The sequence below is a fragment of the Fundulus heteroclitus genome, chromosome 13 (genome assembly GCF_011125445.2).
Source record: "Fundulus heteroclitus isolate FHET01 chromosome 13, MU-UCD_Fhet_4.1, whole genome shotgun sequence".
Lineage (NCBI taxonomy): Eukaryota > Metazoa > Chordata > Actinopteri > Cyprinodontiformes > Fundulidae > Fundulus > Fundulus heteroclitus.
This window is the reverse complement of record NC_046373.1, coordinates 5,100,848-5,118,404: the sequence shown is the minus strand read 5'-3', so window position 1 is coordinate 5,118,404 and position 17,557 is coordinate 5,100,848. Positions and strand designations below refer to the sequence as shown.

Below are 17,557 nucleotides of genomic sequence, written 5' to 3'. Positions count from 1 at the left end.
CTCCTACAAAGACTTGAACATACTGTAGGGATTAAGGGGAAAGCATTAGGCTGGTTTAAATCTTATCTGTCAGACAGATTCCAATTTGTTCATGTTAATAATAAATCTTCCTCAAACTCTAGGGTCACTTGTGGAGTACCACATGGTTCAGTCCTTGGACCAATTCTCTTTACTATATATATGCTTCCGATAGGCAAAATTATCAGACAGCATGGGATTAATTTCCACTGTTATGCTGATGATACTCAGCTATATTTATCCATAAATCCTGATGAATCCAATCAGTTACTTCGACTGCAGTCATGTCTTGATGACATCAAAAGCTGGATGACTTTAAATTTCCTGCATCTAAATTCTGACAAGACGGAAGTTTTAATCTTTGGGCCAGAGTCCTCAAAAAATAAACTTCTTAACCAATCACTTAATCTGGGTGGCATTAACCTGGCCTCTGGTAATAAAGTAAAAAATCTTGGTGTTATTTTTGACCAAGACATGTCATTTAAATCCCATATTAAACAGGTTTCCAGAGTTTCCTTTTTTCACCTCCGGAATATCGCCAAAATTAGAAACATTCTGTCCAGGAGTGATGCTGAAAAACTGGTCCATGCATTTGTTACTTCAAGGCTGGACTATTGTAATTCTTTACTATCAGGAAGTCCACAAAATGCAGTTCAAAGTCTTCAGCTGATCCAAAATGCTGCAGCAAGAGTTCTGATGAAAATCAACAAGAGGGATCATATTTCTCCTGTTTTAGCTTCCCTTCATTGGCTTCCTGTTAAATCAAGAATAGAATTTAAAATTCTTCTTCTAACGTATAAAGCCCTTAATAATCAAGCTCCATCATATATCAGAGCTCTGATTACCCCGTATGTTCCTAACAGAGCACTTCGCTCTCAGACCGCAGGTCTGCTGGTGGTTCCTAGAGTCTCTAAAAGTAGAATGGGAGGCAGATCCTTTAGCTATCAGGCTCCTCTCCTGTGGAACCAACTCCCAATTTTGGTCCGTGAGGCAGACACCCTGTCTACTTTTAAGACTAGGCTTAAAACTTTTCTTTTTGACAAAAATTATAACTAGTGACTCATGTTACTCTCAGCTACCTTTATAGTTTTACTGCTATAGGCTTAGGTTACTGGAGTATATCAGGATCTAATTTTCTCACTATATTGAGTTCTACTGTTCTTCAATTATGCATTATGTGTTGTCATTTCTGCTTTAACTTTCTGTTCTCTCTCTTTTCTCTTCATAGTAGGTACACCTGGTCTGGCGTTCTGTTAACTGTGACATCATCCAGAGAAGACGGCTCACCCGCTACTACCATCTAATGTAGAACAGATTTCTAGATCAATGTGTGCTTCTGTGCTTTTTTGTCTCTCTTGTTGTGTCTCTGTTCTGTCTTCTGTAACCCCAGTCGGTCGAGGCAGATGACCGTTCATACTGAGCCCGGTTCTGCCGGAGGTTTTTTTTCCCGTTAATGGGTGGTTTTTCTTCCCACTGTCGCTTCATGCTTGCTCAGTATGAGGGATTGCAGCAAAGCCATGTACAATGCAGATGACTCTTCCTGTGGCTCTACGCTTTCCCAGGAGTGAATGCTGCTTGTCGGGACTTTGATGCAATCAACTGGTTTCCTTATATAGGACATTTTTGACCAATCTGTATAATCTGACCCAATCTGTATAATATGATTGAACTTGACTTTGTAAAGTGCCTTGAGATGACATGTTTCATGATTTGGCGCTATATAAATAAAATTGAATTGAATTGAATTGAATTGAATTGAACCCCACAGAAAAAAGGTCTTCACTTTTTTCTGTGCTCACTTTATATCAAAGTCCTCACTATACTAGTAAAATGATCAAAAATTCTCTCCCTCAGCTGAAAGTACAAGAACACACACACAGTGTGACGTCACCTCAGACCATAATATACACCTCAAAACCTGCTCATGACAAGAAAGCTCAAGCATAATTGCAATAAATTAACAAATAAAAAACGTGGTAACCTAACATATCAAATATTATATCACAGCTTATTTGGACAGAGCTGCTTTATATTTTGAATGAATCTTCTCCGGACATAAAGATGGGTTTTAACTGTACAGCTACCTCTTGGATTGTAATGTTTTTAAAAAATTATTATTTTTTTTATCATTTTTGCTTATTTCTGAGAGTAGAAAAATTTTTTGTTATTTAGTCATACTGTATGATAAAAACTTAATAATAATAACAATTATTATTAGTATTATTATTACTACATTAGTTGTTCTTATAAACTATACCATCTCAAAGTTTTACAAGATTGGCCCCAGAATCTCTCTCTAATTTTATAACATGACTTGAAATGAGCAATGTCCTCTAAGACGTACATGATTTGCGGTTGGCCCTGGATCTCCTCCTCTCTCTGGGCTGTGTTCTGGTTCCTGGACCCTGTGTGGCAGAGCGCACTATGCGCTCCATAATCTCATCTGCAGCATCCTCTCCACAGGGCTGTGTGTCCTCCACAGCTGTTGTCCATGCAGGCATGGTGCGACCTGCACAGACAGATGGTAAGAGCTTAACCCCGTGCATAAGAAGCGTTTAGTCTCAAATGGGACCCCCCAGTGGTCCCTCACCTCCTCGTCCTGGCCGAGATCTGGTCCGTGTTCTGAGTCCTGGCACTCCGACGACCTCTTTGTCGCTGCCTGTCAGGCTTGTTCTCAGCACAGCCTTCATTTGCTCGTGCTCGACAGCATCCTCGGTGTGGCCCAGGCCCAGGCCCTGTAGCTGGTCGCTGTCTTGGCCACTAGGGGTGCCGTTGTTACTGCAACTCGAACCGTTGCGACTACACTGCAGTGAGAGAGTTCAAAACATGATCAGAATTTGCTTGCTTGTGTACTTAGTATTTTTGCAAAGTGAAATCATTAAGGAAAACATTTCAAGTTCATCGTTTTTTTGACTCAAATGTTAGGCAAAGACTTAAAAAAGGATCAAATCAAGGTTAATGTATCAATGCACACGAACACGCATGCACACAGGCTGGCACACGTCTCGATACCTCTCGCTCTTCTTCATCATCAGACTACAGGAGAAGGGAGGATTTTAAAATCAGAGAAAAAGCAGGAGGAAAAATATGAAAGTCAGGACTTGGGACGACAAGAAAGGGAGAAAAATAGAGCTGAGAGTCTTTGAGGGTGTCCGTGTGTGTGTGTTAGTGTGTGTGAGGCGCTCACAGGCGTGTTCATGTCCATGATCATCTTTCCCCGGGTCTTGTTACGCTCCCGGTGGTCGGCTCGTTTCTGTTTCTGCTGCAGCACTCGGTCCCTGGTTGTTCTGTACTCCAGCGCGAACTCGCTAAGGATTTTGCTGAAGCGGTTGACGCTGATCTCTCGCACGCTGTAGGCTGGATGACCGAGATACAGCAGGAAGGAATGGAACCTGGGCAGAGTAAGATGACAATCCCCAAGCAATAGTTTATATTGCTGACTGGACAAAAAAAAAATACAATGAAAATACTATTCAAACACAATAACAATGCTAATAAAGTTCATCACGTTGAAAATCTAAACTTCAATGTATTTTATTTATTATGATTTTGTGTCACAGGGGAGAAAATGCTGCAAGATTTACATGTTTTTAAAAAAAAAATCTGAAAAGTGTGGTCTGAAGTTGAATTCAACCCCCTTTACTTATAGCCCTAAACAACACTCAGTGCAACACAGAGCGTGCAAACCTGACTTACGCATACCCCCAACGACTCACATTGGTCGGTGGAGCAAATGCACACCTCGCTTTGTTTTGCGAGACTCTGCATCGGCGGGCTTTACTTTGACTAAATTCAAAATCCTGTGTTGTAAAGTCGACATGTGAGGCTACCTGTTGATTAGCCTGCGGTGGACGATCTTGAGGATGATGATTCTTTCAGCGCAATCTTTAAGGAAGTCGGACATCTTCTGCTTGAGCTGGGGCTTCATTTCATGCTTGGCGATCACCTTCAGGTGGTCCCACGAAGCTTTGCAGCGACGCTCCATCTGACACAAGTTCTCCTGCAGCTGATCAAAATCCACCTGGTGGACGGAGATTACCAGGTGAGTCAGAGGACGGGCACTTCTGACACGTCTGACTTTCTGCTGTTAATTTATCAATCTTATTTATAAAGCAACAAGGACACTAGATGTGATTAAATCCAGATGTAAAACAACACGCAGGCCAGTTTCCAGACAGTAAAACCAAAGCTTACTTTTGCAGAACGTGTGATGGCGCCTATCTCGGAGTAGAGGTCGGTGCTCTCTGGGAAGTTTTCCACCACCGCCGAGCAGGCGTGATGCAGCAGAGACTGCTTGTGGACCGTGTCCTTGACTTCTGGAACCTTTTCCAAGTATGTCAGCTCAAAGCCTTTAGCCTGAAAACATCAATGGGAAAATATCATGCTATTGGCAGAAAATAGCAGATCAGTTGCCATATATGGATGACGATGATCTAACAGCTAAGTGCGAATACCAACTATTAAACATAGAAACGGATATTAAAAAAAAGACCTTTCTAAGAAATAGATGTTAAATACATGCATGGCTACTTATCAGCGACACAAAAAATATGGAGTGAGCAGTCACTAAAGATCCTCTATGCAGAACAAGTGGGTGAGATTCAAGTAATGGACGATAATGGATTTCTCTTCACTCTCTAAAAGCAGTCACTCTGTTGGAGGCCGTTTTTTCCCCAGAGCCAAATAAATGACAGATTGTACAACATTGTTTTGACTTCCCTCCCAAACATCACATGTGCAGTATCATGCTTGAAATAATAATCTAGGGCCAAAAATTATGTTATTGTGAGAAAACCGTAGTCGAACAAATGAAGTTTGAGTCGCGTGACACCTGGTGTCCCCAAAATAATGTTCTGACAAAATAATGTTTTGTAATTCGGTCAAACCCTCACAAATAAAAAAAGATTATGTGTAAAACATAAAAATGAGACTTTCAGCTACTTCCATTCACTACGGCTATGTTTCATACAACTATTCACAGCAAAAATGGAACTAAAAGTAAATAATTTTTTTCCTGAAATTAGTGTATTTGTCCTTAATTTGTGCAGGTAAATAGGATGATCTGCAAATGCAATGAGTATTTTAGCCCTAAAATAAGATAATTAGATATGTTAATTTGAAAAAAGATGACGTGGTTGAGTTTTTCCTATGGCAAAAATCTTATTCCACTGGCAGATCACCTTATTTACCTGCTCAAATCAAGGGCAAATACAATCGTTTCAAGAAACTTTTATTTACTTTTTCTTTCCTTTTTTCTGTGGAAGGTTGTATAAAACATAGCAGTAGTGAATGGAAGTGAATGTTTTACACATAATCCGTCTTTCTTACTTGTGAGGGTTTGACTGAACTACAGTGACGTCATGTCAACATACCTTTTATATAAAGTAATCTTGTCACATTCCTTTTTACTCCAGATGCATGGGGGATGTGCATCCGTAGTGAAAGTACTTATCAAAAAGGGACCAGAAATTACAAACTAGAGAGTTTGCCATCATCATTTCTGTCCTCGGTGGCCAGTGTCTCATGCTCTGATGCAAGAGTTGAGTGTTCCTTCATCAAGAGGGTTTTCACAATTTTTTTTTTACTTTAACCGTGAAAATGAGTTTAACGAACTGCCCAAACACAGTTGCTTTTTTAAATATATGTTGTTAACAGACGACTCACATTGACGCCATTGAGGAAATTTCCAATGGACAGCAGTGTGGAGAGGATGTATCGGAGAGTTTTGTTCTTCACCAGCTGCTCCATTCCCTCCTTCAGATCCTGCAGTGGCTCTGCGACTTCCTGTCAGGAGGTCAATATATCATTAGCCGAGCTCAACAAGACTCCGAGAGAACTTGCCTTTTATGAGTCTGCAGCAAACAGGTGCACCTCGCCTCCTGCCACAAATCATCTGCTCTCGTTTAAGGTCATTGGAGGTTGTTTAACGGTTTCTCCTTTGCTGTAAAATATGCTCCCCATTATTTGAACCTTCTGTTTTTCTAAGCAGCAGCAGCAGCAGCTTCTCCCGTGTTTGTTTTTCCTACACGGTAAGCTGCCGTGTCGTACCGCGGGGTCAAGCTGTGAGCGCCGCTCCGCCAAATGTGCTGTTACGTCTCGTGCCCGTCACGAACAGATGAAAGAAGCCCGCTTCCCGCTGAAAGCTGTAAAAAAAAATGTGCGTGTGCCTTTTTCTCATGGTGCCGGCTTTGAACTTCTCCTCCTGGATGCAATCTTTGCCAGAGTAATCACCGTGTGTGTGTGTGTGTGTATGGAGATGAAGGCAAGGTGCTGCTAATAAACGTGCATATTTTGTTGTGATGTAACTATTCAGATGTCCCGCGGATGTTGTTTCTTCCTTCCTGCGCAAACAACGGCACACATGCTGTGCACCTTCCCACAAGCCGCTACAGCAGACTTCAATTAGAGAAGTAAACAATTTGTTTCCAATTAAAAAAAAAAAAAAACACTTTCATCGCATGGCACTTTTTTTGAAAAATTCAAATTACAGATCATTTTGTTTATTTACACTGCCTTGCAAAAGCATTCATGTCCCTTTTTCAGTCACTGTTTTCTGGTCCCCACTGTGAAACGTAGAGAGGGCAGCATTTTTCTGTGGGGCGCTTTAGTTCAGCCGGGCACAGGAAGCTGTTCGCAGCTGTTGGAAAAGATGGGGCTAGATACAGGACAATAGTTGAAGAAAGCCTGTTGCAATGAAATAGTTTAGATCATTACCTATTAATGTATTAAAATGGCCAAGTCAAAGTCCAGACCTGAATCTAACGGTGAATTTACAGCAAGACTTAAAGCTGCTGTTCACAGATGCTCTATGTCCAATCTGACTGAGCTTAAACTTAGTTTAAACTAAAGGCCCGTTTACACTACACTTTTTTAACCGAGCCGAGCCGAGACCAGTCTGAGCTTGGATCAGTTAACCAAGCCGTTTACATACCACACTATCTCGGTTCCTTGGTTGCTCCTCGCCTCCTAGTGACGATCTGCGGTACTGCTGCTCTCTGGGATTGAAGGCGGGACCAAGCAAATCAAAACGGCGGCGCCCATAACATTCAGGATGTTATGGTTAGACAGAGTCGGCTTTTGGGACGTGGATAAGACAAACAAACGTCTAATAAGGATTTACAGACGCAGGAAACAACAACAGACACTGAGGTTCATCACGCTGCTAAGCAGAATCATCTCTGGAAACCGTGTGTCACGGTAAGGAAGCTAGTAATATTATGAATGTCTGAAATTTGTCTGAATGGAGTGTGAATCGGGACGTGCAGCCAGACACGCCGGAAAAAACGCGGACAGTCAGCTGACGGTAAGGGGATGACGCGGTCTGCTCATGCGCTCTTGATTATCAGATAACCGGGATAGAAAAAACAGTCCTAGACCTGCTCAGGAACTGGTCTGCAGTTAGCGCGGTCCGGTTATGTTTAGCGCGGTCCAGTTCAGTCTGCTGACCGTTTACACACAAGAGTTATCTCTGTTACCGAGCTCGGACTGGTCTCGGCTCGGTTAAAAATGTGTAGTGTAAGCGGGCCGTATGTTGCAAACAATCGGTAAAAAATGTCAGTCTCTAGATGTGTAAACCTGGGAGAGACCGACTTGCACTAAAAAGGTTGTAGAAAGCGTTACCTCAGGGTCAAAAGTACACGTTCATAAGGCACTTTATGTTTGTACAACATTTTTTTTTTACAAACATTTGTCCCCTGTTAATCCTCGTCATTCCATTTCCCTCACATGTAAAGAGGAAAAAGTTCCTACAAATTACACTTCGGTTTACAGTTCCAACGTATGTGAGAGGGCGAGTGGGATGAACACTTTGTTGAGGCACTATAATAATAAACTCCCATTTTATCTACAAACTGACGTATGTCATGTTCAAACTGACCTTCTCCGTTGCTTCGTAGTCCATCTTGAAGGCCCAGAGCTGGAGTCTGGCGGAGAGCTCGCTGATGGAGGACAGAGTGAGGAGGAACTGCTCTGCGGAGCCCAGCGGCACATCGGGGTTGGCCAGCTGGGCTTCCTGGATCCTCTGCTTCTCCTCCTCCGTCGGGATCATGGTCAGGAGTTTCTGAGCGAGAGGACGGCCGTACATTGGTGACCGTTCAGAGGCTGGATCTGGGCGCCTCTTGCTTTCTAATAGTCATCCAAAGCTCTCACCTCTATGCCCTCCTTGTTGAGCGCATACTCGTCGAAGTTCAGGATGGCCGTTTTGATGGTGCGAGGGGGAGGCAGGACTGTCAGGCCGATGTTGATGGCGTTGCTTCTTTTCGAATCTAAGACGATGATCTCCTGACGTTTGCCATCCGCTGCCGTTTTCTGAGACGAAGGGAAAGATTGGGAAAGGGTCAGTTTCTGTCCCTTCCCCCTCTGTCTCTGTTTCTTCTCTCACGGTGGTCCACTTTATAGGCCTGTAAGGATTCAACAGCTCATGCAGCTGTGGGGACTATATGGGACCTGGAAGCAGGAAATACCATGCGAGTCTAGGTTTATGTGAGTTTTTGCATCAATTTATAGGCACCACCTTACTCTGATGCATGGCGATTTATGACCCTCACCAGTGCTGGACGTAATTTGAAGCTCTTAAAGGGATGAAGTCATAGATTATTTCCATATAAAAGCGTAATAAAGTAGGTGCTAAGACTTACGCTGCTACAGTGGACAAAACCTGTGCACTTACTGTACAGTTGCTACTCTACCTTGCGGTGTTTTACGGGGCAGTCAATCCTACGCTGCTAAGGAATGTGTATAGACTTATTCTCTCCATGAAAGCTTTTAATGATATATCGACTGAATTATCTTTCCAGGGTGGTATGACGATGCTACATACAACTACAATTAATTGTAAAAACAAGAATTTGGAGCAAAAGCTTGAATTTATCATGGATTTCTCTCATCCACATGGGGTCAAAAGACGTAAAACACATCACAAGATTAATACGTATTTGAGATTATTGGGTGAAACCATGTTTTTTTTGTGTCCTGGTATAATTCTGGCTTGGGTTTTGACCGCCCTTCCTATCAGAACCAGTGGGCATCATTGGCGAACCATTATCACCTAAAGCAAAACAGGCCTTCAGCTTAATTATGCCACTACCCTGCTTGACAGTCGGTACAATTGTTGTTGGTGCGAAAACCTTATCTCAACGGCTGCAAACGTTCATTTTGTTGTTGTGGAGAGATTTTTTCATCATTATTTTGTATAAAAACTTTCTCCAGAAGGCCTTTGACTAGTCCATGAGATCAGCTGCTAATTTCACTTGAGCTTAAAGGTGGCCGTTTTAGAAGAGCTAATCCAATGAGCTCATTCTAATAATGCCTATGACAATTACATTTTTATGAGGTTTTGGGGGTATAATGTCATCTTTTGTGCACTGATGAGGCCTTGTTAATGTCTAAATTGAATACCAAATGACCTCCTCAGGGGCAGCCAGCCTTGTTAATTGTTAATTTGCTCAAAAACGATCAGATCAGAAAATGGGTTGTCTTTCTACGTAATTCAGATCCTCCAATCAATTATATATCAGAATTATAGCAGGACCTTGTTGTTGGTGACAAAAAAAGGGTTAATTCTCTGTAGTCATATTAAGGGACGCCTATCCTTATATTAGTGGGGGTGTACACCCCTATTTGAGCTTCTATACATATTTAATTTCAACCGCGTGTAAACGAGAGAAAGTCCAATAAAAAACTTTTTTTTTGTGCTCCAGCAGAAGTGAATTCTGTCTGTATTTGTTTCAGTCATTTCAACACGGTTGCTGCGCACCGCCATCAAACCTGTCACGTCATAGAAGCCAACAGCGGAGCCACCAACCGATCGGGCTTTACTTTAAATTGCAGGTTTTGAAGCGGAGGCTCAGGAGTTCAAAGTGTGAGAGTCCTAGCTCCTGCTCTCTGCTTTTCAGCCCCAGACGTTCCTTATTTAAAGGCTTTGTGAGAATAACAAAGGGATCAGACCTCCCCTCTTTGATCGGCATCAAGCACTCCAGACCTCATTTAACCCTGGAGATGAAACGTTCAAGAAATAAAGGAAGAACTTAGAAAATACCTCATGTTTAAAAAAAAAAAAAACATGTTTAAAAAAATTTAAATCCAATACCTCGCGTTTACTCTTGGCAATTTACTAACACAAAGATAGAATATATCTCATTTTCTAACACAAATGACCCAGTCATGCACAAATGGACATTTGAACAGCATTCCTTTCTAAACAACAAGGAAGTGGTGGGGTGCGGAGAGGATCTCAAGAAATCAGTTTAAATTTTAAAAGAGATTTCCAACAGATTTCCAACAGGATAATTTTGCATTCATTATTTTATTTTAAGGTTGTTTTTTTTCCCCGCGGTCAAACTGTCCTGTATGTCTTTGGCTTTTCTCTTTTTCACCATCCCTGGTTTTCTTTAATGAGAAATTAACAAACTTCTGCAGATCTGGATGACAATAGGTTAAAAGTAATTTCCTTCAATCAAGCGGTAAAAATGTGAGCAGGGATAACACACGGGACAAAGGCACTAAAGCCATGACAGTCTTTCGGTGTGATAAGGTAGCATCCTGGAGTCTGGGTTGTGGCTCGTTACCTTTGTTACGGATATTTCCTTTGATTTGGACTCGAACAGGTGTTCCAGTTTGGCTGTATCCAACTTTACAGGCTCCACTTTGGACCAGAAGGAGTCTCCGCTCCATTTGTGGTCCTGGTACTGACAGTCTGTTGGACGCACCTGAGGACAAACAATAAAGCAGACTCAGATTTAAAAAGCAGAATATACGGGGGGAGTCATAGCCTGAGGAGTCCTTAATTAATTAATTAAGTGGGCAATGACAGAAAATATTTAAAAGTCAGTTTGATCATATGACTAGCCTGAATCCAAACAGTTCTTCTGACTAAATGTAGATGTGTAATTCTATACAGCTACTAATGCACCAAGATCTCGGCTGGTATTGGCTGACTCAGAAATCTAATCTGCTCTGTTCAGTGGACCATACCTAACATGTCGTGCTAACAAACTTCTTCAGTGTGGAAGTTGGTTACTGAAGTCTGAGTATCAAAGAGGTGGGAGAAAATGAAGTCAGAGACAAAGCAAAATGTGGAAGAAGCTTTTCCAAAGAAGCTGCATTGTAGATTTAGCCACATCTGCTGTTTATTTAGGTCTCTACTTTAAAACAGGGGAGACTTTAGCAAATAACATAAAGCATAAAGTATAAGATCAAAGTTAATCGGTTTTATCTGTTGATGGAGTCCAATTTTATCCCTTATGGGACATTTGGTATTTGGAAAATTTGGCAACCATTTGGAGATTTCAGAGGTAAAGTAAGAGTGTATATTCTGTAGGGTATACATGTAAAGATTCGATCACAGTTTCGGATGCTAACCATGCTAATCGTCAAGATAAGATGCTAAAGAGATGTTTGATAATCTGAACTTGTATGGTAATTTTCTCTTTGGGGTCAAATTACTTGGTTCAAATTCAAATTACTCAGCACTTTGAATCGTCTCGTTACTGAAAAGTGCTTTAGACATGAACTAGCCTGGGCTTACTTGTAAAACCCTCTTTCACAAGTGCAGTCTCACACACACTGGTATCATCCCTGTGTGATGATACCTTGGCTCCTAAGATACCGTTCTAAGAGACCTAAGAACTGTTCACAGCAGGAAGGACAAGATAAAAAAAATATCTATCCATTAAGTCAAACTCCCAAATGTAAATCATAACTGGCTAAACTCCGTAACAGCAGATGAAAGCTTTAGCTGACGCACCTCGCTCCAGAAGAGCCTGATTGTCTTCTTCTTTTTGTTGAAGAGAAGTGGCTCCGAGGGAGGGGGCGCTGCTGCTGGGGTGCTTAAGATGGGCGGGGGTGGAGGCCTTAAAATCCCAGCTAAGGGAGGGGGTGGAGGGCAGCCACCTAGAATGGGTGGCGGTGGAGGAAGGCGCGGGATGAAGGGCGGAGGCGGCGGCGGAGGGGGGAGGTCACCACAACCTCCCATCAGAACGGCGTCCAGAATGTCCTTTTCGTCGTCCTCCGTCAGATCGGTGAAGTTGATGTCCCTGATGCGTAGCTCCCGGGGGCTGGCCAGGAGCTGGTCCCAGATGGTGTCCGATTCCTTTTTGGGAGGGGGTGGAGGGGGTGGAGGGGGCTCGCTGGCCGGGGCGTCCAGCTGGAGAGGCGACGAGCCAAGGTCTTTGACCAGATCCCCGAACCGCTCGGCAAATGGACGGATACTCCCACGGTTTTCAGACTTGTCCTCCTTGTCGTTGTCCTCCAGGTTACCCTCCTGATGGGTCTCCCTGTCCTCCTCCTCCCCCTCTCCCTTCTCCTTCACCTTCTCCACATCCTCCTCTTCCTCCTCTTCAGCGCTGGGCTTTGTGCTCTGAGAGTACAGCATGTCCAGCATGAAGAGTTTGCTATCGAGGAGTTTGTTGCAGTTTTCATTCACTTCTGTCTCCTTAAAGCCTGAAAGAAGAAGGTAAAGGGGTAGTCCCAAAGTCATTATCTTAAATTTCCTGAAAAAAACATCAAAAGGCCTTTTTTTTGAGGATTCTCCTTCAGAGGCTACCCACCATTGTCAGTGTTCCCCCTCTCCTCCCGCTCCAAGGTGCTGCTGGCGGAGGAGATGCTGGAGGCCGAGCAGTTGTCCTTCTCGTTTACCTCCTCATTCTGTCGCTCCTTGTCGCTAAGGATGCCGCTGTCCTCCTCCACCTCCTCCTCTCGCCGCTTCTCCGCTTCCTCCTCAGGCTCCTTCGCGTCCTCCTCCTTGTCCGCTGCAACTTCGTCCTGCGCTTCTTCGTCCTCCGGTTCCTTCTGCTCTTCCACTTCCTCCGTGGCGGCTTCTGCCGGCTTCTCCTCCGTTTCTACACCGGCGCTGGAGTCGTCAGCTTCTCCTGTCGGGAGAAAAATGCCCTTCTTGAATCTCTCGAGTTTTTGATTGAGCTCGCGTAAAGAGTTTTAAAGATAAGCTTGTATTGGGGGAAACAGTTTGAAGCCAGTTCTGAACGGACACCTCCTTTGCTCACTCTCCAACAAGAAAAACAAAAACACCGCGCTGAAATGTAAACAATACCGCCGGGTGCACAAAGCCGGGTTGTTGCAGGAGCGCGATATGAGCAGGAAACGAGGAATTAGGTTGCTGTTTACACCCAATCCCGCCCGTGTGCACAGTACACACCCGTAAATCAGCAGCACAGTCCGCGCAGTGATGAAGGCCAGGTTTAGAAAAACACGGTGCCCAGAGGCCTCAGACACTCACCTCTGTGAGCTACGGTGCCTCGGCTCCGGCCTTCGCTTGTGCTCCATAACAAGTCTGTTTTTTTTCTTGCGAAAGATGTTTGGGCATCAGTCTGTCAAAAGGTTCTTTTAAAAACCAATTTGACCCTTGCACTCATATCCTCGTTGTCACTCCAGACCCCACTTCCAACCCCCCCCCCCCCCATCCATCACTGTATCTACAGTCTGACTTTTTTTTTTCTGCCACTGCTCACAGCTTGCATGCTAACTCAAATGGTGAAGTGAAGCAGTTTTAGGTAAGGAGTGATTGCTGTGGGCCAAACAGGTTTTTGGGAATTGAGGAGGTGACCTTCTGGTTTTCATTATGACTATAGAAACCTATTCACACACACAAATATATACAAGTTGGTGTATCCTTTAGAACAAATAACCCAAACATTGAAATATGGGGCCCATAGGTGTAAGGAAAATGGGCCTCAAGTGGGACTGTCCGGGGATTACTTAATGGCCACAGGTTACTTCCCTATATAGGCTACATGACAACAGACGACCTTCTGGTTTACATTATCACTTAATATAGTAACCCTGTAAGCACAATTATGCACAAGTTACCCTACCCCTGACAAAACGAGCTTAAAGTTAGCTAGTTTTAGTCAAATCTTCCGTTAGATGCTACCAGGTTTACTTTTACATGTGGAGCCCAAAGGTATAACAAATTAGCTAAAAATGGGCTTCAAATGGGACTGACTAAACGGTTTCCTAACATCTGCACGCGAAGTGCTTTTATAGGTTGGATGCAAGACAACAATAAGCAAAAAGTGGGACCCATTCGGATTATTGATGGGTTGCCTATTTTGAACTGATTTCAATTCTACTCATGAGACCCTGAGCTGCAGAGTGAGTGAGTTCCTTTTGACTGCTTTCCAGAGGATGGCCAATTTTGAACCCCTCTGGGAAGTATTTAGTCAGCCCAAGTGAGCCTACTATAAGTCAAGGCTGAGAAAAGTGAACATAGGGCTCACATACCCATGTTAGATAAAACTGTTTTTAATTCAATCTATTGACTGTAGTCCATATATATATATGTATGTATGTATATATATATATATATATATATATATATATATATATATATATATATATATATATATATATATATTCTGTCGAGCAAACACAGCTAGCCAATATTAGCTGGTCAGTTTGTCAGCTTTGATAACCCTGCCAGCCTTAATTGCAAATTAACCTAAAAATGTTTCTGCACCATGACCGTGTATCTGTTTTTCTTGGGCAGAAAATGTTTCCAAACCACCAAATTTGTCTTTGTCATTAGAAATTTGGCTACTTCCTTTTAGACAGATGCCTGCAGCAGCTAGCGATTATGTTTCTTGCATCTTATTAAAATGATTCGGAACTGCGAGAATAGTTTATAGACAGTGTTTTTTTTTAAAACTACCTTCAACCAAGCCCATGTTCTGTTGAGACTAAGGACAGTGACATCAAGTTTTAGCAAAGCTCATGTCACCAAAATGACTTCTCAACTTGTTAGCAACAAAAGCAACAGATGATTAAAATGTAAATCTTCCTACCGGCCTCAAGCGCGGTGCAGGCAGTGGCTGGCGTCTCAGGTTCAAGGTCAGCTTCTGCTTCTTCCTGGGAGGCGAACGATGATGGCGTGCTGCTCCGTGATGACGAGGGCCAGGCCTCTGAGGGTTCAAAGGGCAGGCTGAGGTCAGGGCGAGTCCTCGAAACCCGAACGCGGTCCCTGTCGTACTCTTCCGCCGCCAGACGCTCTACGTTCTTATACCTGAGGGAGAGGAAAAGATGAGTTGCTAATGTCGGTCATTGCAAAGCTGGATAATGCAAAGCCACTAATTTACAAACTCTGCCAAGGAAGCTACAATGATCATAATATTACACAATGAAGAGACAACTTTTAATTTCTGTCTCCTCTACTGCTGCAATGCCACCTGAACACAACATTACAGTTCCTGTGGTTTCCTCAGTTAAGCTCTATCTGCTGATCTTTCAGCATCAGTCCTGTCTGCATTACAGACTTGAGAGAAAATGCATCGGAAATAAGGAGAAAGAGGAGAACGGCTAAAGGGAGAGGTGGGAAAAAAGTTAAGAGATGAAGAAAGGCTAGACCTGTTTCAGTTCAGCTGCCTTACGTCCTTTCCCCATCTCTGTCTTTCTCCTTCTTCTCTTCCCAACCACTAAACTTCCCCGTTCAACCTGCTGGCCGGCTCGGAAATGTAGGGCACTGAGTCAACCTTCTCTCTCTCTCTCTCTTTCTTCTCTCTAACCCCTCCTCTTTCCCACCACACTGAGAATGTGTGCAGCTTCTGTTGAGACTTCATTAGCATCAGGACACTTTAGATGTCTGAAGAAACCAGACACGGACACTCTTGTGTTGCGTTGGGTCGCCTATCTGCATGTGATTAGGCATGGAGGGAAGTTAGTGTGAGCCAAGTGTGCATTGTTGGCCTCACCGTACTGTATGTACACATACACACAAGAGCTGGGTGCAAGTTTACCAAACGCACCTCTCCTGCTGTGAGACCTGATTGTGAATTAATCCCTCTTCGAAAAACAGAGCTTTGTATTCGTCTTCAGAACTGTTCTTGACCAATTAAAGCATGCTATTCTTATGTTTACTAAGGATATAGGTTTAAGCGCAGCACCACAACGACACCAAAAGCAACCCAAATCTTGATAAAAACAGTACCCATCATTTTACTTCAGGCCACGTTACATAACAAATGACAGAAATGTTCCATATTTTTCTCTTTAGCTGTTAGGAAAAATTTACATTATATTCAGTGATATATTAAAATGTTAAACAGAATGTAAAAAAAAAAATTAGAATATCAACATCAGCTTTCTATAAAAATCTAATTAAAAAGTGCTGGTGAGGAATAAATTACGGAATCATCACATTTGTTCCCGCTTAAAATAAAAGTGTAGGAGCTTAAAGGGCTGGTAAGGGATTTAAAGAGGAATTAGTCAAGAAGAAGAGGACGCTCAAAACAACTGGCAACATGCCCATATCTGGCAACCCAATCAAGTTCACTCTAAAGGCGGATTACAAGATGCTAAAAGAAGTCTCCAAAACCCCCTAAAATGTCATCATGGCACCTGCATAAGGCTCTGCTGCTAATGTGAAAGTGCACTATCATAATGCCTGATCAGAAAAGAAAATGCACACGTTTAACTTCCATTGGAAGAGTGCAAGAGGCAATCTTTCCTGTCTAAGAAAAACAGGAAGGTCAGCGTGAACATTTCCAGAGAGAAAATAGACAAAGACCAAGACTTCTAGAATAATGTAAATAATAAAATAAGGGCATGTTTGGCATCAATAAAATAAAACATTCAGAAAAAGAAGCTCATACCAACTGTGCAGTGTACAAATGGAAGTGTCATGGTTTGGGGATGCTTGCTATAGCAGGACCTAGGCAGCTTGTCATCACAGAATCCACTATGAATTTTATCATGTATCAAATGGGGGCTTTAGAAGAATATGAGACCATATGTAAAAAAAGAAAAGAAAAGAAGAAAAGCAAAACTGGTCAAGTCTCACTGGTCTTAGAGCGAACTGAAAAGTTTGCTTTGGATCGGACAGATTCAGTCTGCCAACAGAATCTTTTTTTTACTATCATTGTATGTGAAAACATTGCCAAACATAACTATCTCTTGTCTCTCTAATATAGTGTAGCGTCCCATGGATAAACAGCAACCATCCATCTGTCTAGCTGTTAGCCTTTCACCACTCTGAGGATTTTTTTCACATTTTAAACAAACTTACTGTAAAATATGAAACCTGTCTACTACAGGTACAAAGCTATTGCTAATAATAACTAAAGTGTGAACTGTTCCTTGAATATACTCAACTTAAACACCAATAAAGACTATGGGCCAAAAAAGATCTGTGTTCTTCTGTAACAAACTGATGGAACCCATCAATCCATGTGTTGGAGAGCTATGGTATTAGCTATGCAGCTAATGTAGCTAAATAGGAACAGCCCATTGTTTCTGTACATGTGTTTAAATTTAGATCATTTTCAGGGTCTTTGCAACTACTTTGTCCCTCTCTGTCTGGTTCTCTTGCAGTTGTTTCTGATTTATAGGCTAATTCTGCATTTTTACCTTAGCTGTGTGTTTTTGCTACACAACCCAGTAAGTGTGCGTTACTCTTTTGTTCAAAAGAAGCTAAGCTACAAGTGCACAACTGTGTGTGTAGAGAACCAAACCAACCAACCGACCAGTAAGTGTTACGAGTTGACAAGTTGTCACTTTATTGTGAATAAAAACTTCCCAACAAGCAACCCCAAGC

The 17,557-nt window shown here is 42.6% G+C and overlaps 1 protein-coding gene across 5 annotated transcripts in view; it reads right to left on the bottom strand.

Moving 5' to 3' along the window:
• Window positions 1–17,557, bottom strand: part of fhod3a (formin homology 2 domain containing 3a) — a 42,163-nt gene that overhangs the window by 1,316 nt on the left and 23,290 nt on the right. For 4 of the 5 annotated variants that reach the window (XM_036144939.1, XM_036144942.1, XM_036144941.1 and 1 more), the window contains 13 exons: window positions 14,814–15,031; window positions 12,564–12,884; window positions 11,762–12,456; window positions 10,584–10,724; window positions 8,167–8,325; window positions 7,895–8,077; window positions 5,683–5,802; window positions 4,213–4,374; window positions 3,849–4,039; window positions 3,206–3,410; window positions 3,031–3,054; window positions 2,609–2,822; window positions 2,363–2,527 (listed from right to left, as the gene is read on the bottom strand). In XM_036144939.1, coding sequence (XP_036000832.1) covers window positions 2,363–2,527; window positions 2,609–2,822; window positions 3,031–3,054; window positions 3,206–3,410; window positions 3,849–4,039; window positions 4,213–4,374; window positions 5,683–5,802; window positions 7,895–8,077; window positions 8,167–8,325; window positions 10,584–10,724; window positions 11,762–12,456; window positions 12,564–12,884; window positions 14,814–15,031 — 2,798 coding nt within the window. The remainder of the gene's footprint in view (window positions 1–2,362; window positions 2,528–2,608; window positions 2,823–3,030; window positions 3,055–3,205; window positions 3,411–3,848; window positions 4,040–4,212; window positions 4,375–5,682; window positions 5,803–7,894; window positions 8,078–8,166; window positions 8,326–10,583; window positions 10,725–11,761; window positions 12,457–12,563; window positions 12,885–14,813; window positions 15,032–17,557) is intronic. The other variant, XM_036144940.1, reaches the window with a different exon arrangement.